The sequence below is a fragment of the Phalacrocorax aristotelis genome, chromosome Z, assembly GCF_949628215.1.
Source record: "Phalacrocorax aristotelis chromosome Z, bGulAri2.1, whole genome shotgun sequence".
NCBI classification, from domain to species: domain Eukaryota; kingdom Metazoa; phylum Chordata; class Aves; order Suliformes; family Phalacrocoracidae; genus Phalacrocorax; species Phalacrocorax aristotelis.
In genome coordinates, this window is record NC_134311.1 from 622,580 (window position 1) to 642,500 (window position 19,921).

The 19,921-nt window shown below is 50.7% G+C and overlaps 1 protein-coding gene across 1 annotated transcript in view; it reads left to right on the plus strand.

The window, feature by feature from the left end:
* PAX5 (paired box 5) overlaps positions 1 to 19,921 on the plus strand; it is a 135,282-nt gene that overhangs the window by 42,401 nt on the left and 72,960 nt on the right. The window contains exon 6 of the mRNA XM_075079028.1: positions 6,393 to 6,568. Coding sequence (XP_074935129.1) covers positions 6,393 to 6,568 — 176 coding nt within the window. The remainder of the gene's footprint in view (positions 1 to 6,392; positions 6,569 to 19,921) is intronic.

Consider the following 19,921-nt stretch of genomic DNA (forward strand, 5'->3'; position numbering starts at 1 on the left):
GTTACCGTCCAGAGCAAAGGGCAGAATGGAGGGGAGGCTGGGGGCATTTAAACACAGGTGGGAAATGGCTGAAGACCCCCTGCCACCCAGCGCTAGCTGCAGGTGCGGGGACTGCCTGGCCGGCTCTGCTGCTGTGGGGTCCGCAGATGCGCTGAGCAGTGTCCGGCCGGGCCAGCGCCCAGTGAAAGGTGCGAGCTCAGAGGCCAGTTTGCAGCTTGTGCCATAGCTGGCGGCCGCAGCACAAAAACAGCGTTTTCCCTGCTTGTCCAAGTGGGGGATGGCGGGGGGTGGGAGGAGGTGGGCGCTGACCGGAGGGCAGGTGGCTCAGGCCACGTGGGCTCCTCGTGTCCTCACACCCATCCCGACTGTGAAATCAGTAAAATACCCATAACAGCAGAATGCAAAGGTGGGAGCGTTCAGCAAAACCCCTGGAGTTTTTCCAAGCCCGGAGGAGGCAGGACAATGCACTGCTGTCGGCAGATGCTGGTCTCTGTGTCTCCAGGAAGAGCAGAGATGGTCCAAGTATATCTAACAGGTCAAGCCTTGAAATGAAGAAGCAATAAGCCACTGAAATGGTACTATCACCGAAACATGATTGATCAATTGAATTCTATCAGAGACAGTGGGCAGTGAGATTAACTCAGGCCTGATGGGTTCAATGAGTTAAAGCATGATGTTCATTTCAGCTTCATTTCACCAGTCTTTGCTTGTGAAATTGGTCAATCAATAGAGGTTGAAGATCATATATATATATATTGGTGACCATCTTATAGGGAATATAATCTAGCGTAGTCAGCTCCTGACTCCGGCTGCCTTCAGTGGGTAATGGAGACAGAGCAGAGACTCTATCAGTGCCACCGAAATGGCCTGATATCTTCTCCAAATGAAAAGTATTTTTGGATCTCTGATGATTTATCTTTTTTTTCCCCTCTTTCTCACTTTGATCTACAGCAAAACCCGTACCTATCTTCGTGAAATATAGCGATTTCTCTTGAAAATATTTGCGCGATGATCAGCTGTATACACTTCAAAATATGAAGCTTCTTTTTAGTGATACTGTCCTTTGAAAAAATAAATAACAGTGCTTAGAAAACTCAAGCAGTGCAAATGCAAAGAACTCTCACCATGTACGCAGTCCTGATACTGGCGCCTTATTGGGAAGAGCTTGAGGCTGCTGGCTGCCAAATGCACAGAATCCCAGGAAGGTGGCATGAAAATTCAGTTTCTGTTTTAAACAAAGCCTTCCAAATGTAATTAAACAAAGTCTTTATCTTCTCTGGACTAATTTACAGGCATGCTACAAGGAAACAAATCACCTTTTTGCCTCCTGGTAATATTTCATTTGCTTCATAATGTTTTAAATGTGGTGAATAACATCCTTCCTAATTAGCCTGCATTTCCCTATAAGGTGGAGTAATTAGGTATGATACCAGGTAATGAAGTTGGACAGTACAAATTAGAGACAGAAACCATGTCCTTTATGAATATGGGCTGTTCATGGCACTAGCTATTTACCTCCTTGATTAACCCTGTAAAACCACGTTGTTTGAAACCCGAAACCAGAAGATTCTCTTTTTCTTCAGAAGTGCATCACACCAGGCGGGTGCACCGTGGAGCACTTCATGGTACATCGTTGTTATTAATAACACTGGAAACATTATTCCAGTTGGATTTGTGGATAGCACCAGTTCCTCAGCTGCTGTCACCTGGCTGTGGTCCTTTACTGGCGCTGCACTCGTTTAGACCAGGGCAGGTCTGTCCGGTGCTGTTTGATGGTGACTTTTCATCACGCAGTAATTAAACTGTGCTGTTGTCCCTCTCTGGATAAAAAAAGGCAAGGCGGAGTTGATCTTTTCCTTTTTTCTAATACTGAGCTTTGGGCTTTTAAACAGGCTCTAGTGTTTTGTGAAGATAGCGTCTAGGGTCATTTGTTCTCCTTATTTCGGTTGGTAGTTTTAGAAATGTATAAGCAAACCACTATTTTAGATCAAGTGACTTACATTGTGTGTATCGCTAAAAACCTGGTTTAGGTGTATGTAGCAATTTCAAATATTCTCCTGCTGTTTCAGAAAGCTTGTCTTGGACAAGTGTTTAACAAGTATGCTAAAAAAATTAGATCACAATTTATCAAATTCTTTAAACTGATTTTGCTGTTTGCTTAGGTCCCCAGAAGATAACTGGCTCTTAATTAATGAAGACATAGTATTTCTGGACGATAGCCACACCATTTAGGCACCCTTTTGTCAGCACGACCGTGCATGGGACCTCTTCTCAGAGCGGATCTGTTCTGTGCCTGACTCTCCCGGACTGTTCAGACCCTGGTTAGCCATGGAAGCCTTTGCTAGTGTGTAATATTAACATTATGTTAGGCTTCAGCTGTTCCAAGTCAGGGCAGTTTCTTTAGGAGAGTGCCCAGCTTTTGCTGTGAAACCACGGGTCATTTTTCTGGGTAAGATTCAACAGGGAAGCAGGCGTCCGTGCAGCCCGGAGTGAGAAGTGATTGCTTTTTCCCACACCTAACAAATGCCGGCGGTAAATTCGGGAACGGGGCGGTGTCACCGGGACCCTGCCCCATGCAGAGATGTACCAGACCTGGCGAGTCCTCCAGCTGCAGGTTACAAGCTGGATCATGCTCCGAGCTCTGCGTGCCTAAGAAGAGCTGAGCTGGTCTCCGGAGCAGGGCTGGATGCCTGCGAGGGACTTGGATCAGACCGTGGGGAGGCAGCCGGAGCAACTCCGGCACGTGCTGGAGCTCTGGGGCTCTCCCCGGGCCATCAGAGCAGGTCTGGATGCACCGGTTGCCGGTGCATCCCCAGGAGGCACGATGCTTCTGGCCTCGTGCTGGGAGGGCAGTGTGGCGCATCTGAGGTAGTTCGGAAAGTTGAGGTCTAACAGCACCATCTTGTCCCATCGTGTAATCTGCTAGAGATGAGGGACAAAACATTTGTCCGAGGAGAATGTCCTCTTTTGTGTTAAGGAGAGCATTATAACTGTGCTCTTCATTAGCATTTCTGGAAAGATGCCATTGGACCGGGGACTAATTGTTTTGCAGAGTAGGTAGGTACACACGTAGTGCTACTGTCAACAAAACATAACCCTCCTAGGTGGGTGCATTGATTATATGAAAAATGTTTTTACCACTCCCTGGAGCCTATTTATAACCCAAAGTGTTTCAAACCTGCCAACAGTATTTTAATTATTGAAGATATTCTAGTGTATTCAAACAATGCATAATGCTAATGGTAATTATCTCACATTTATATAATGTCTAACAGCCAAATGCATCCCAAAGACCTTGACAAACTTTCAGGTGTCATGTGCAGTGTACAGAAAGTCCTTTACTCGTGCAGCGAAATCCAGCTCTTACCTGCAATTAGTCCGCGTTTGGGAAGCACAGTGCGAGAGAACAAGCTACCCCTTCATTAACGGGGTGCGGAGAGGGAGCAATGACGAGGGTGAGTCAGGTTTGGGGGGTTCCCAGACTCCCCTCACAAAGGTGCCGGCCCCTCTGGGCAGTGGAAGCCGTCGTGGCGGCCCCAGCCCTGCCCCGTGCTTGCCCGGGTCCCTGCCCTGCATGCGTTGCTCAGGGGTGCCCTGGCAGGCACGGCTCGGGCTGATTCCATCTTGCACCTTTGGGACGGCACGCGGAGCGCGGAGGTGGCAGCGGAGACGTGCAGGGCTGTGGGGAGGCGGCCCTCTCTGGCTGGCTGCGCAGGTGGCGCTTCCAGCACCGCAGCAAGCCCTGACCCTGAGACCAAACCCCTCCGGAGCCGCGCCGCCACCTCCATGGGATTTCATCCCCTGCATATTGCCCGGCGCTGTGCAGCAAGGCACCTCATCTGCTGGCTCGCTCCCCCGTCTCTCTGGTACGGTGTTTGTGGGCTCCCACTGCAGAGGGGGATCTCCTCCTCTTCCTCATATTTCTCGGGGTGCTCTGGTGGCAGGCACCTGGGGCGGTCCCCTGCCTCGCTGCCCCTTGGGGGAAGGGCAGCTGGGGGTGGATGTGGCTGAGCAGCACCGCGGGCCCGTAGCGGTGCCTCTGTCCGTGCCCATGCTGAGCCGCCCGTGGACGTCGTGCTCCGGACTGGGGTGGGAGCCCAGATCCCAGCACGACGCTGCCCCAGCCCGGCCCCGGCGCCTGTCCCCGGCTAAGCTGCTGTGCTAGGCTTGGTCTTCATCTGGCTCCTGCTTCCCAGCTTACTCACCCTGCAAAAATCCAGCGCTGCATTCCGTGACACAAGCGCTGCGGTGAAATGCAAGTTGGCTGCTCCGTATTTAAATATGATGGGGCTCATTATACACCTGATCTCTGGGTGTATAAACAACGCACAAACTGTACTGGCATCGCCAAGAACGTTTTCCAGGTCATACCACGTCTTGGATCATTTCACTCCCTTCATCACCCCCTTTAGACCAAAACTGCATAAAGCTTTAACTTTGATGCCAAATTGTGAATAACATTAGTTTAACCTGAAATTTAGAGCCTGTGTTTCTGTGCTTGAGAGACGGGGTCTCCCTGGCCTTTTGCTACCATGCAGCTAGCAACCAGAATTTTAATTTTATAAGCCATGGTTGACTAAACCCAGCTCTAGGTCTATTAGATATTATTTGATTTAGAATAGTGGGGGAAAAAAAAAAGGGATTTAAAGATACACTGTGCTCTTATATCCCTTTGTATTTTTCCATGGCTCTGTACATATGCTTAGAGTTTCTATTCAGAGGACAGGTTCAGGGTTTTTTTGCTGCATGGGATAAAGTGATCCTTGCACTGTATAAAAACCAACGTTGTCTACTCTTGATTTAAGTTGCATGATTTTGTCTAAACAGGTAAACATAGAGCTGTTGTTGCCTAAATTGATGAACTAAAATTTGGAAGAAGTGTCCAGCATTGACTGCTCACCTCAAATGCCTGTTCAGTGCAAGCGGTTTGTTACAGAGAGTGACCTACCTCGAAAAAGTATTTCTGTGTGTTAGTCCCCCAGTTTGAGAGAAGAGCCTTAAAGCCACCTGGTTTTCTGGACACACAAAATTTTTTGCAAAATCCAGCTGTGGTGGAGGATGACCTCAAATCAATAGTCCTGTGTGAAATACCTTGTCCACTGGGCGTCACCCATGTTACTGATGGCCAGCACGTGTCTGGGGACAAAACTGGTGTCTACAGCAGCAGGGTGTCTTTGCACAGGTTGCCTCCGATCCTTGCTGTTAAGACACGTGATGCAGAATCTGCCAGAGGAGGTCTGAGTGATGCTATTCCTCTGCAGACTACTTGGACAGTAAGCCACTGCAACGCTCATGAAAATCTTGTCGTTATGGGTGCATTTGAATTCTGCTCCTCAAAACTATCTTGGCAGCAGGATTCTATTTTTAAAATGTTTCCTGCCTCTGTCTAGTGTGGTGTTGCCATCTGGAGAAGAAATCTGGTATTTACCGTTGTTCTTGGAGTTCCACCTCCTGGAGTCCTGGGAATACTGCAGACCTCAGCTTTCAGTTCGTACAAGATACATTTCTATCACTGACAGGTGAAGGAAAAGTAGAAAACAACTGTGAATCTGCAAAAAGCAAATTGAAACAAGCCCCTGTATTGCAAGGATGTTTTTGAACTGCCAATCTAAACATTCCTCAAACTTGTCTCATGGCTTTTCAGCCATGGGCAGTCACTTCTGCTAAAAATCTCTGCCAACGGGGAGGGAGCAAAAACACGCCTTGGAGCCCGGGCTTTCATCATGCCAATAAGCTTAAGAAATAGAAAGTGAGATTGCAGTGCCAGGAGAGTGCATGGGGTCAGGCCTTGCGGGGGTGTTGCAGGGGTGGCTCTGAGCCCCAGGGGCGCCCCATCTCAGTGTGGCGCGGGTAGTGTCTCTGTTTGGAGGTTGCCTGGCCAGATGCTGCCCGCGGGAGGTGGTGGTGGACTCTCTGCCCCTGCTTCCCAACATGAGCACTCTGTAGATCAGGGCTCGGCACGAGGTGGAGCTGAGCCAGGCTGCAGGTACCGCAGGAAAGGCGTGAAGTGCTGACCCAGGTTGACTGTGGCTGTGGAGCATCAAGTGGTGTACTTACCCTCCCATGCCCTCCTGCATCCACACGGACCAGGCAGGTTCTCAGGTGGAGCAGTAAAAGTGATGCGAGCAAAGACGTGACCATAATCCTTTGTCCCGCCTTTAAATTTTGTGTGAAATTACAGATGGTAAATCGTGTTGAGGGTTGGCTGTAACGGAAGACTGGTCAGTGCATCTTCTGGCAATAAGCATCTTGCTTGTAACCTTCAGTCAGAGTCCTATGGTGTCACCATACCCGTACCCACACCTGTGCAAGGGATAAAATGAGAGACCTCTCTGCAGGTCTCACCACTGTGATACCTACTTATTCTTTGTCTTCTCTCTCCTCTTTGAAAGGTATTCAGGACTCTCCAGTACCAAACGGCCATTCTCTCCCAGGCAGAGATTTTCTTCGGAAACAGATGCGAGGAGACCTTTTCACCCAGCAGCAGCTAGAAGTGTTGGATCGAGTCTTCGAGAGGCAACATTATTCTGACATTTTCACAACAACTGAGCCCATCAAACCAGAGCAGGTACTATTGCACACGTTCAATGTCTTCCTGATAGGCTTTCTGCTGGCAGGGGTCTGCTCGGTGGACCCCACCAAACACTTCTCAGTCTCAGCAGAAAAACGTGGAGAAACAGGCGTTGCATCGAGCTCTTCAGCGAAGTGTGCGTTAGCCGTAAAAGACAGAGGATTAAAAAATGAAGGAAAATACTTGTTGTGTAAACATTGGCAAGTGTTTGGGTGTGAAATTACAGCTGATCTCAGCCAGTTACGTCAAATGAGTGCTTAAAAAGCATCACAGCTTCTAATGCGTTTGTTAGATCGAAAGCAGGCTATGTGGGTAAGAAGAGAAGACTTGCAAAACCCAGCACCTGATTTTGGTTCATAGTTAGCACGACTGTACACAGAAATTAGATTTTTTGTATCCAGAAATGGCTTATTAGGCATGTAATTGGCCATTTGCTGAGAGAAACACCCAATTAGCATGGGAATGTAAATTAGTTGCACCTACAGGTTAGCAGTGTGTTTGAGAAGGACTTGGCACTAATTTTTTTGGGAAGTTCCATTTTTGCAGGCACAATACCAAAGCACATGCGAAAACTGATGAGCTATGTCTCTCTGTGTTCTTCTTGGGCGGCAGCCTTTAATTTAGCTGCTGAGAGGGAGGTAGAAATGAATATACTGCTGTCAGCAGCAATATCGGTATAGCTTGCTACTTAATGATGTATTTGGCCATTAATCTTCACTGTTCTTCATATTAAACCTGCTTTTTAGCAAGGTGGATGGACTTCTCAAACTGCAGACAACCACTCATTTCCCTTGGAGGAACCTAGACATTAGAGGGCCGCTGCAGATTATCTCACGGCAGCCTGCTACCATCGTGGCTCCAGTTAAGGAATATGTATTGGTATAAATAGTTTGAAAAATCACTTACTTATGCTGAAAGTCATACAGTAGGGTAGAAATACCTCATGCCTTTAAGCTCACATCTGTCATTAGTTATTTCTTTCCTAGACCCACTTGCTTTTCACCAGCTTCTGCTGGTTTTGTGTTTTCCCTGGTTCTCATTTGCTGAGGAGCGCTGCAGGTCTGAACGCGAGCTGGAAAAAGATGGGGAAGATGCTGGGGTCCCTCTGATTTTTTAAGGAACTCGTTAGGAAAGCCAAAGAAGCAGTGCCTCTGGAAGGTGAAATGGCCTTCACGTACCACTAGATGGTGGTTGTCCCGTCTGAACACCGGGGATGCGGGAGAGGGCAGGCACTGGGCCCGCTCCTGCAGCCAGCCTTTCCAGCCTTTCCAGTTGGTCACCTGGAACGTGTGTGGTGTTAGTTCTGTCCCTCTTTAACTGTTATACACCCAAGAAGTCATTACGAAGAGAGCGGTGGTAGAAGGGGGTCGTTGCTTTGTTTCTGTGTTCTGGAGTCTGGGAGTCATGTCCCTGTAGCTCAGGGGAGACAGTCCAGCACCGAACACTTACCCAGGGATAAACTTTTGCTGGTTTAATAGGAAGAATGGGAGAACTGAATGAGGATATTGCTGAAGTATTATCCTGACAGTCAGAGATGGGATATTTGGCTGTTGGTGAAGGATCTCCCCGGGTCCATGTAAGCAGCTGTGACTAGAATGGCTGTGCTGACAGAGAGTGAAGATTGGAGATAATGCCCCTACTAATTTGGTTAAGAGGGTGCTCTCTGCATGCCCTGGGAAGTCAACCAGATGATGAGAAATGTGATATTATGAGGTACAAAAGGTGCTTAGCAGAACTGCGTTGCCTAGGCGTTTTAAATTTAATTACAGATGGAGTTTGTTGTTGTTTGCTGTTATGTAGGTGAGCATTGTTGCTCGGGCTTGGAGGACTGGGCTGTGGCTAAGGGCTCGTGGCTGTTTGGGCTTGGCTGCTTCTTTCTGGTGGTGTGTAAAGTGTAACTTTATGTGAATGCATGTGATGTGTATGATTAGCTCTGGGTCACAAGGATGCAGTATGAACTCCACTGCTTACTGAAGCAGTCATGTTTTACCTCTTCGGCGAGACAAGCAAAGCTGTCATGATACTTAACCAAAGCAGAACAGCTGTCTGGATCAATTAGTAAGGCCAAAGAAATCAATGAGAAAGAAAATACTGAGAATATTAATGATGTGACTTGGAAAACCAGAGCTGTCCCTGCAATAGATTGTTGTAGTAAACCAAGACCTGCCTCCAGCATCTGGCTGTCCAGGGGGCCACTGAGCCCGGAGCTGTGCATTGGGAGCTAAGTTGCAATAGATGTGTGGAGTCCTGAGCTATTTCTGTGGAGGAAAATGAGGAAAAGATGCTCCTCCCCATAGAGATGAGATGTGGGGAGATGTCTAGTAGAAGCTGCTGACCCAGTGCTTTTCTGTTTTATTAGAAACATGGTCCAGCAGCAGCCAGCTGAATATCACTAATGTTACTTGGGCACAAAAACTTGTTGATGTCCCTGTGCTGTTCACATGAGGAGGGCTCCAGGTATTTTACTGGAAGAATTGCGGTTCTCTAGACAAGGAAGTTCCTTTTTCTTCTTGTTTCGTGGCTCCTCTCTGTCTCCCTCTCACTTGTGTGTTGGGAACAGTCCCTTGGTCACGGTGAGGTGTGGCGTGGTGGGACAGGTCCCTTCTGCACAGCAAAGCGTCTGCAACCTCAGCATGCTTGGTCCCCAGCTGAAGGCTGGACCGACCTGCCCAAAGTCCTCCAGGTGCATTTTCGGAGCAATATTTGGGCTTGCTTGTTGGAAAGTGTATGCTGCCCCTCATGTAGGTAGATGTGTTGATGGGCCATGGGGGAGTGCTTGCTCGCCACTGCCAAACCCTTTACTTTGAGTGCTTCCAGTCTATTTCCTATACTTTTCCACCCTTAATGTTTTCCTCAGTTTACCTGTATAAAACAGAGACCCATAAGTTGTTTGTCATCTGAAAATATGTTCTGCTCTTGACAAGCATCGCCTGAGTTTTCACATCTGCTGTAAGCCGTGCCTTCTACAGAGAGGCTCACAGAGAACAAATACTTGTCTTTGGGGAAGGGCTCATACAATGCTGAGAGAGAAGGCAACCGCTGGACAACGACAGGAAAATAAAATACCGGACAGTCCTTTGTTCAGAAACCGGGCCCATCGCATGCACTGGGTGAGGCAGGGATTCCACCATGGGTTCATATAACTACAGACTGTGTCAGCCTGGTTGCATCAGGGGGCAAAAGTAAGGCATCTCCTATTACATGCCTCATTTTGCCTCCTCTGCGTGCATAGGTGTGTGCTCTGCAGCACAGGTGTGTGGTACCTGCACAGGTAGAGGGTAAGAAATGTTCAGTGGCAGGTGAAGTCCAGCAGCTGGGAGCTGGGGAGCCTGAGGCTCAGGGTTGGCTGTGCCCACGGAGTCGAGCCCTCTCAGGTCTGTGTTATGGGGCAGCAACCAAGGCATAAAGTCAGCACTCTAGAAGCACTCTGGCCCACCTCCCCCCAAAGAAACGTGCTATAAACATGAATCCGTGTATAAAATGAATGGCTTTCCCTCAAGTTTGTGCCCTTTTGTGCTCATTTTTTTGCAAACAGCCTGTGATTTATTTGCACTGGCTATAGATGTTCATGGAAAACTGATTTCACCTATTTCTGGGCATAGATTTTGAAGTGCCCATAATGGTGTCTTTACACCACCACCATTGCACCGCTGTTCTGCTCATGGCTGCTGGCCACCAGCACTGTGCAGCTCTTTCGTCAGCCGGGACAAAGCCCATGGCTTGAATGTCACGTAATCCTCAGGTCCTGGCGAAGGAAAGCCTTCGCAGCGTCTGCCTCCTGGATTGGCAGCAGCTCCTGCTCTCCTCTCTGCGCCTGTTGGTGTGGTTGGGGACAGGCTCTGGGCTCCGCAAGGCAGTTCACACCGCTTGCACAGCCGACATCCCGCCTTCCCTTGGAGCAAAGCTGTGCTGACGCGGGAGCAGCTCTCGCCTGCCCGCCCTGGAGTTGTCCTGCAAGGCTGTGTCCGTGGCTGATGGCCATGCTCCCACCTGGCCCCCGGCACGGGTAAAACCCCACCGTTCGTGGTCGCGGCAACAACAACTCCATTTTGTCCAGAACTGTCTCTCATCCCGTGTCCTTCCTATGCACAGAGCTGCTACACCGAGTGGCGTAGTTTTCCAGTGCCTAGTCCGCTTGGAGAACCCAGCTGGAGGAACTGGAGGTGCTGGCTGTACTCAGCAAACCCCTCTGTGTGGGCGGTTGTCCTGTGGCTTCCCGTGATTCCCAGCCAGAAGGGTGGAGGAGCTCCCCCCAGGCCGTGGCATCGCTCGGGTGAACCATTGGCTCATGGTATTTGCCAGTTAAAGCATGGACGGGAGATGTTCCTGGAGATCATGACCTGGGAAACAGGTGCCAGGTCGAGGGCTCAGGCGTAGGAGGCTGGACGGGGGCAGGGGCAAGCTGGGGGCTCACAGACCGATGTGGTTTTGGTGGCTGAGAGAGTGGCATTAATGCCTCTACAGGGGAGAGCTGTGGCGTAAAGGATATACAGCAGGATCGGCTCGACAGGAGAGGCAGTGCATTAATTTCCTCAGAATAGAGAAGAGAATTATCTATGCTGGATTTCTGTCCACAACAGAAATGGATTCTCTTGTATTTTCAGCTTCACACATGGGTCCAATCGAATACTCATTGAAGCCAAGAGGAATATTTCTATTGACTTCAATAGACTTTAGATCAGGGCCATAATGAGGCATAACATGATGTGACCAGATTCAACACTATGTAGGTCACTGACTTAGAAGAGAACTGCTCGCTGCTAATAGCAGATAATTCCCAGGCCCTTTCTGGTGCTTTTCCAGTGCTTTTAGCTGGAACTAAACCAAATGTCGGTTCTCAGATTCATTTCTGGATAAGATGTAGACATCCTGGGCTTAGGTAGAAACTAGTAATCTGGCAAATATATACTAATATATTTATTCATGGCATGCAGTGCAGATAAGTTTGGATCTGGAGATAAGCACAGGCAGATGATATTTGGGTAACTAATGAACCTGAAAAAATTAGTAATAAGTTGAAAAAAAATTGGAAAAATTGCATGAAGTTAAAACCCAACTGCCCTTTGTTTCAGAGAGAGGTGCAATGAAGGAGTTCTCTGAACGGACGAAGAGAGGGACATAAGACCTTTTGAAAATCTTCAAGTTTCACTTTTTTTCTGACCAAGTATTTGCCAGCTTGGAAAGACGAAAGTTTGTGTTTCACTGCGAGCCGCTGCGTTGGACGGTGTGTCCTCGGGAATGCAGCTCCTGAGAGCACGGAGATGCACAGCCCTCCTTACAGCGTTGGGGCTTGGTCTTAGGAGTAACAGGGAAAAGGTAGAAATATGTCAGGTAAAGGAAGAGTCAGAAAAAGTCAGCTAAAGCCAGAAAGCGTGGCTCATTTTCCTGTTTGTGTGAGCTATACGTTTTTTCCTGAGTGATTCTACGTTTGGGTGGACAGTGGCTCCTGAGGATCTTCTGAAAACACCCTGAGACTTGCAATGACAAATGCAGAGCTAATATTTGCTTATTTCTTCCCCAAACTCTGTGTGCCCAGTAACAGTGGAAATTATGGCACTGACTCATGGCTATGTTTGGATGTCCAGAGCCAAATCTTTCCTTGATCTGCCACCTGCAGAAATGATTTGAGGGTGTAGATGCGAGCTCTTACCCATGGCTTGTGTGGCAGGGTGCTGTAAATGAGGAGCAAGTGAAAAAGGGAGACAGACAATTACATGTGGCTTGACAAATGGACACAAATGCTAAAATAGGGGAAATTAAAAAAAAAGAAAAAAGGTGAAAAGTGGAGTTCAGGATCAATCTGGCAGCTCTGCAGGCTGCTCCTGGCCCGCAGGCAGGAGCCCGGCAGGCAGCTGGACGGGAAGGCATGCCGCACCCGTCGGAGTTTGTTAGTGGGCTCCGCCGGGGCGGCGGGCGGACGCAGCGATCGGGGCTTGCAGGGCGCGGGGCGGGTTTGCAGGTGGCTGTTACCGCCGTGCCGGCAGCCAGCCCCCCCATCCCACGCCGGTGGGGGGTGGCCAGGGTCGGCAGCTGGTGGGCTGCACTGGTGATGGTGCTGGTGCCAGCGGGGGCAGCCGGCGGGTGCTGCTGCTCGCCCCCATTTTGCTGGCACCACGAGCCCCTCGGCCTGCAGAAATGGGCAGGCGAGGGCGAGCGTTGGCAGCGTGAAGAGGAGCAGGGAGCAAGGGCGGTTCTGTGGTCTTTACATCTGCGCCTCTCCCAGCTGAAACCTCCTCTGATCCAGTCTGTGACTTTATTGGTGGGAGGGGAAACAAAAACAACTCTAAAATCCAGCCTAAGAGAGCACATCAGGAGAGGAAAAACCTTCCCGTATTTACTCTCAGTAGACTATTAAACAACACCAGGCTATTAATTTGGCTTTTGAGTCTTCACTAAAGCCCATAAAAGCGCACAGTTGTCAAATGGAGTTCATTTTAATTTCCTTTCAATCACAGTAAATTATTCAGGTGATAAATCAGCTGGGGCAGCCTCCTGGCTGTAATAGAAACCCTAATTCCTGGCTAATTATCCAGCCCATTGCTGCCAGCAGATCAATACCCCTACCGAATGGAAAGGGCGCGGGGTCTGGGCGGGCAGGGTGGCGGAGGGTCGGCAGCTGGGAGCACCGTGGGCACCCGTGACCCCCGCCCGGTGCGGGGGCTGTGGGGGGTTAAGTTGTGCAGGGCTCCCTCCTTCCCCCACCACCCGCAAGGGAACGCGTCCCCTCCCGGGCAGTGCCCCCGTGGGCGGGTGTAGGAGATGGAGCCTGCTGGGGGCTGGAGTGGGCTGGTGCTCCCCCGCTGGGGTCCCTGCTGTGCTCTTGCCCCTTGGTGGTATACATGGCACCGGCCCTTTGCCACAGTCGTTCTGTTGATTCTCCGAGTGTGGGACTTTGCCATTGATGCGCAAGATAAGCCACGACAGTGTGCTCGCCTGGAGCAGGGTTGGGGTGCTTGCGTTCCCAGGAGCATGCGTGCGCCGTGGAGATGTACTCGCTCCTCGTGCTGCCCATCTCTGCCGACTGGTGATCAACACGGCAGAGAGGGGGAGCTTCTTTTGAGGGCGTCAGGGGCTACTCAGAAGGAGATCTCAGGCTGGCAGTATTTTTTCTTGCTGAGTAGTACCTTCAAGTAACACTGAAATTTGAAGAGGTTAGGAAAGGACTGGAGAGGACCAGCGCTCAGCCGTAACACAGGGAATTTCACTGGGAAGGAGCAGCAGCTCTTTGGAGGTGACAGTTACACTTATCCTCATTTTCCCTGCACGAGGTGGCTGTTCAAGAGCTGCCCTGTGCACAAAGCCCTTCTAGCCCTGAGACGATGCTGCTAACCACAGCCTCCAGTTCACAGGGAGCCATCAACTGCTGCCAAAATCACAGGGTTATTCTGCAGAGGTGTCAGGTAGCTCTCCTCCATCCGCAGGATCCCCACGATGCTCTGGGGAGGTCAGAGCTCTGAACGGCCCTTGGCTTCTGAAGGCTGAGCCCTCAGCGCATGACACACGTGTGGGATCCCTATTCCTGTTCACCATCACTGTGATTTGCATTACAGTGGTACTGGAGGACCCAACAGGCAGCACAGGGCTCAGGGTGTTGTGCACTCCCTGTCTAGAGGAGAGTGATGTCCCTGGAGGTCTTCCTCTCTGGATGAAGAAGACAAGCAGTGGCTGGGGAGAGGACAGCAGTTTCACCTGCAGTGCAGCTCAAGCGAGAGCAGCCGTATGCAGTGACTTCTCCATGGTGCCCCAGAGGGGCTGAAGCCTCCTCAGGACAGAGTCTCATGTCTCAGCCCTCCAGCCTTCCATTTTGCTGCTGGGGACGGGAATGCACCACCTTCTCTTTTGGGTCTGCTCTGTTTTAGGATCCAGAAGGAGAAGAGAAACCTGCCATGGTGTTTCTTCCTGCTGAAAATCAACTTTTATGAGTAGAAAGCCTTTTCTTTTAAAATAGCAGCAGAAAGCACAGCTGCTTGGGCCAACACCTCCCATTCACCTCCTTGCCTCTCTGCCCTCCCTTACAGGCCTTTTCTTGTGCGTGAGCTTCTGAAGACTGCACAAAATTCCCCACGTGTGCCGCCTTGTTGTGACGTGTCGTGCTGGGTGGTGACAGCCAGACGGTGTTGTGTGACACCTTGTCTTTTCTGTGACAGTGGGGCTCCGGTGGTGGGGGTTTTTCTGGGGAAGCACCGTGACAGGAGCTGTGTATCCTGCTAATGTCTCTCTGCATCAGCATCAGCTTTGCAAAAAGCATCCTGCAGCTTGCACGGACATGCAGGGGTGCCTGTGTGAGCAGGGGCTGGAGTTGAAACACTCAGTCTTTGAGTAAGCAGAAGAGGTGGGAAGAAGCACAGGTGGGATAACCCAAGGGATGCCTGCTCTTGCATCCAGGCAGACCTGGGGATACCCCATGCCCCCGCCCGAGCTTGATGGCCCTTCCTGTGGGTCCCTCCCCATGGGGAGCAGGTGGCGACTGGTTTTCCCGCTTTGTCTGGAAGTGATGGACAGCCCAGGGTCAGGATTTCTCCTGCAAAATTTTCCAAGAGATGATACTGAACATTTCCAGGGTCTGCAGTGCCCCGGCAGCGCTGCCCTGCCGAAGAGAAGCTGCTGCTGGGGTACGGAGCTGGAGTTTCACTGCACTGACCCTGGTCTGCTGGGTAAAGGGAGAGTTACTTCCTATCCTGAATGGAAACCCACAGGCTCTTTCCTGTCCTTCTGAGCACCTCTGTCTCAGCCAGGCTGCAGTGGTTCAGAGTCTGAAGAAACAGACCAAAAAGTGAATAGAGAGAGCCACTGGGGCATGCCTGGTTCTCCCCTCTCCTCCCAGCAATGTGTGGCCAAATCAGTGCAATGAAACCAAGCTGGGAACGAGAAGCAGTGCCCGAGTCTCAGGGATTTAAGGTGTATTTGGAAGACTAGAGCTCTCCCCGTGCGTGTTACGTCGTTGGAGAAGCCCCAGCGGTGGCCTAGGTTTATGCTGATGCTGCTGCCCTCTGAGTCTGCCACACTGGGCTTGCTGGGGGTTGTGCCCCTGCTCACACAGCCTTTGCCTGGGGACCACGTCTGGCTGCTGGCGGGGAGAGTGTGGGTCCGTTTCCTACCCAGAAGGCTCCTTGTCGCCTCCTCTCCTTGTCCCCGCAGGGCGGGGGAATCCCAAAATGCCAAGGCAGACAATGCCTTCAGGAATTGCGGTGCATTCCTGGTTTTTAATGGCCCCTTCTTTCCTCCTGACTGCACTCAGATACGATAGTAAGTGAAAACACAAATTCCTGAGTTAAAGGAAAGGCCAGTGTTGCTGCGCCTGGAGCTCCGACATCTCCTTTGCCCTTGTTCCTGGTCTCCTTGCTCTGTGTGGGCGCAGCGGGGGATGTGTTTTGCCCCGGGCAGGCTCCCCAGGTTGCATGCAGGCCGGTGCAGAGGCTGTGCTGGCGGCGTGTGGCCTGGCCGGCAGCGCCGAGGGCACTGTGGCTGCCGTGTCATCGGCCGCCGGCCCCGGTGTCCCGGCGGTGCTGCCAGCGCCAGCACTGCGGTGCGCACACGCGGCTGAGCCTGCGGGAGGCAAGGTGTTCGTGCATGGCTGGGGGCTCTTCAGGTACTGAAATGCCCTCGAGAAGGAGCGTGGTGTGCTTTTTCCCTGAGGGTCTCAGGAACAAGCATTTGGAACTTGCAACCTTAGCACCATTTCTGTTCGGTAACACCAGCAGGGGATGCTTTGCCAGTCACCAAGGTTCATCTCAGCAGTTTACACCAGCTTTTTACCTGGAGCTTCGTGATGATGGTGGAACACAAAGTCCTGCCAAGGCAGTGGGTCATCCCCTCCAGGAGACTCGCCACAGCTTCCACGAGTGTGTACAGAGGTGGGAAACTTGAGAAAAGCTTTCCCCTCTTGGCACTTTGCCAGAAGTGTCCACATTTCATTGCACTTTGGGAGCTGGATTTGGGTAATTGCATTTCTTTGTTCATCGTGTGTTTTGCAATAAATAGCTAATTTTTTTTTTTGGTTTTGAGAGATACACCAGGTCTCTCACATCAGCAAGTTTTAAATAAAAACCCACATCTTTGTTTTCAGTAGAGCCTTCCTTCGGCAGTTTCATGTCACCAGCAGGCAGCTAATGGGACGTCTGTCATTACAGGAAAAGTCGCACACAGTAGCTAGTCAGACAGTGGACTCTGCCTCGAGCTGAAGGAGAGCAGTGATTTACTGGCCACCCGTCAGATTTTCAGTATCACATCAAAACGTAATATATGAGTAGGGTGAGTAGAATTATAATTGCTCGTGTCTCTGTCTCTTTGAAAAATAATAGGGGAGTCATCCATGCACTCCACAGCGTGTATGTATGTGATGCTCCACTTGCGTAGGGAAATAGATCTGGAATTCTCCTGAAGCTGGTTTTCTCTGTGGAAAAAGACAACGTTGTGTAACGGCACTAGTCGGCCAAGATTATGCCATAGCAAAACTGACTGACCTCCATGTGCCTGTGTTAGCCCCTCAAGAGAGGGAGAGACAGGTCTGTGAGTAAACACACTTGCCGGTTGCTTTATTTAATGTGGGGCCTGCTCACATTATATTCGAGGGGGAGGTCTTGCACCGGCATTTGGAACAAGACTTGTCTTCTTAGTCCCCAGTAAATGTCTGGCTTCCACAGGCTTTGAATGGTTTCCAATGCAATTTCCACCCTTTGGTTTGGAAATCACTGCTGGTTTACATTGCGTAGGCTTCCTCTAAATCTGTCCATCACTTTAATGAACAAAGATGGTTTTCTCAAAGTATGCTCCCTGCGCAGCTAGTGAGTACCTGGAGATCTTGATCTCAATGTGCTAAAGCATCTTAGAAGGAGCCAAACTCTTCATGGCAGAGCATGGTGGGGTTACAGGACTGCCATGGTTCAGCCCCAGGCAGCAACTCAGCACCCCGCAGCCGCTCACTCGGTGCCCCCACCCCTGTGGGATGGGGGAGAGAATAAGAAGGCCCAAGGTGAGAAACCTCATGGGTTGAGATAAGAACAGTTTAATAATAAAAATAAAATAGTAATAGTAATCGTGGTAATGATAATAATAATGATTATGATAATAATAATAATGGCAATATAATCAAAAGGAAAATAACAAGAGAGAGAAATGAAGCCTGGAAGAAAAAAAAAACCCAAAACCCATAAGCGATGTGACCACTCACCACCCGCCGACCGACGCCGCCAGTCCCCGAGACGCGATCACTGCCTCCCCGCCCAACTGCCCCCAGTTAATATACGGAAATATCCCTTTGGCCAGTGTGGAGCAGCTACCTTGGCTGTGCCCCCTCCCCTCCCCTCGTGGCTTGTTGTGCCCCTGGCAGGGCCTGGGAAGCTGGAGGAGCCCATGTCTAGCGTTCGCACCGCTTGGCAGCAACTAAAACATCAGTGTGTTATCAGCATTATTCTCATCCTAAATGCAAAACGCAGCACTGTACCAGCTCCAGTGAAGGAAGTCAACTCCCTCCCAGCCAAAACCATGACAAAGGGACAGGGGCATGAGCTGATGCAGGAGGGGCTCTGCAGGGTCCAAGGGAGCATTTCTTCCCCCAGAGGACAGTCGGGCAGGGCAGAGGCTGCCCTCAGAAGTTGTGCAGTGTCCATCCATGGTGGTTTTCAAGACCCAGCTGGATAAAGCCCCGAGCAACCTGGCCTGGCCCCATAGCTGGCCCTGCTTTGGGGGACCTCTGGAGCTTCCTTCAGCCTGGATTGTCCTATGGCCTTGATGCCCAGCTCGCTGCTGCTCATTCCAGCCGTTGCGATGTGACTCAGGGAAACCGCCGTACAGTGGCAATGGAAAACGTGCACGGCGTGGTGGGAGTGGGGGAGCAGCACGCGGCTCACCCAAGGCGCAGGATGGAGGGCCGCCTGGGATGAAGCGCGCAGGAGCCTAAGCAGCTTGCTCAGTGCAGATGCTGGGTGTTCAGAAGAATGCCATAGCTTTGGGCTGCTGTTTGTTTAGGAAAGGATTGAATGAAAGAACCTACAGAAGTGGTTGTGTGATGACAAAAAGCAATGGTGGAGCTAAGCTGCTTCCAGAAAAAAGGGCTAGTTTTAAAATCCCTCTCTGCTCGTATGGATAGTGGGATAGTGGCTGCTTAAAAATCTGGTGGCGGCAGAATTCGCTGAAATGAAAAAAAATAATTAAACCTGAAAGGAAGGAAACTCTTATGCTAAGAGAGCAGCTTAACATGTAGGGTGATAGTTTCAGCCCTGCTCTTTTCACCTTGAAAATATAGTTGAATAAGGGCAACCTTGCAGAGGCAGGGCTTTCCTCTGCTCATTCTCCCTGATGCACAAGTGCCCCCCAGGCTCAGAGCTGACCTGAGCTCTGCGTCAGTCCAGACAAGTGACGTTCAGAGACGTACCCGGAGCGCCGGGGGAGAATGAGGTGCTGGAGGCAGCGGGTGCCTTTCTGAAGTGGGAGCTGCAGAGTGGAGCCAGGCAGAGAAACCGCACTTGCCAGATGCTGTGTTTGGCTAAAAGTGTTTGACCAGTGATGAGGAGCTCTCTGAATAAGTGAGACACGTGATTAAGTAGCAAATAAAATGAAGGTACGTGAGAAATTGTCATCAGATCATGAGCCCAATGAGCGGTTTTCAGGCATTGCCAAGTTGTGAGGCGGCACACCGGCGGGAGGTTTTGCTGAAGGCACAGGCCCCATGTCTGTGTTGCTGTTCAGGCATGTGGTTGCTCTCTGGTTCTTGTGACTGTAGAGAAAAGTTTGAAAATGTGACCCCAGGGACACTTCTGGCATAAGAATTGGGGCAGCTGTCGGGGTGGCAGGGATGCTGGGGTCTTAGCAGCAGTGCCTTCCCTTCTGGCTGTCTGGCGCTGCTTCGTTGAGATGTTCTGCGGGGTGTGCAGCGCCGCGCCGCCTCCGTACGGCTGGCGTTTGAGCGGCAAAACGATGATGATTGTAGCAGCAGCGCGTCTGGCTGAACCTGTCTTTCCAACAGAGAATGTTTTGATAAAAACTGAAATGTTTCACTGAAACCTGTCATCTTTCATGATTTTCCTGTGTAGATGGTCCCTTGCTGGAGCCTTTCACGGTAGTGAGGGGGTGCAGAGCCTCCAGCAGCCGCAGGCTGTGGGTGTCATCAGTCTCTCTGCTTGGAACCAGCACCCTATAGGTACCCTCTAGATACCACACTCATTGGTCAGCCTGCCCCTGCTTTGCTTTGTTTCCCGTACCCGTGTGCAGGCAACTCCTGATGCTTCTAGGTGGTTTTTTTGAAGCGGAGGAGCCCGTTTCCCTGCCCCGCAGGCAGGGTGGGTGGGGTGCGATGCTGTCCTGCCCGGCTCTCCAGTGCCTTGTCCCAAAGCCTCCACGCTCCAAACCTGC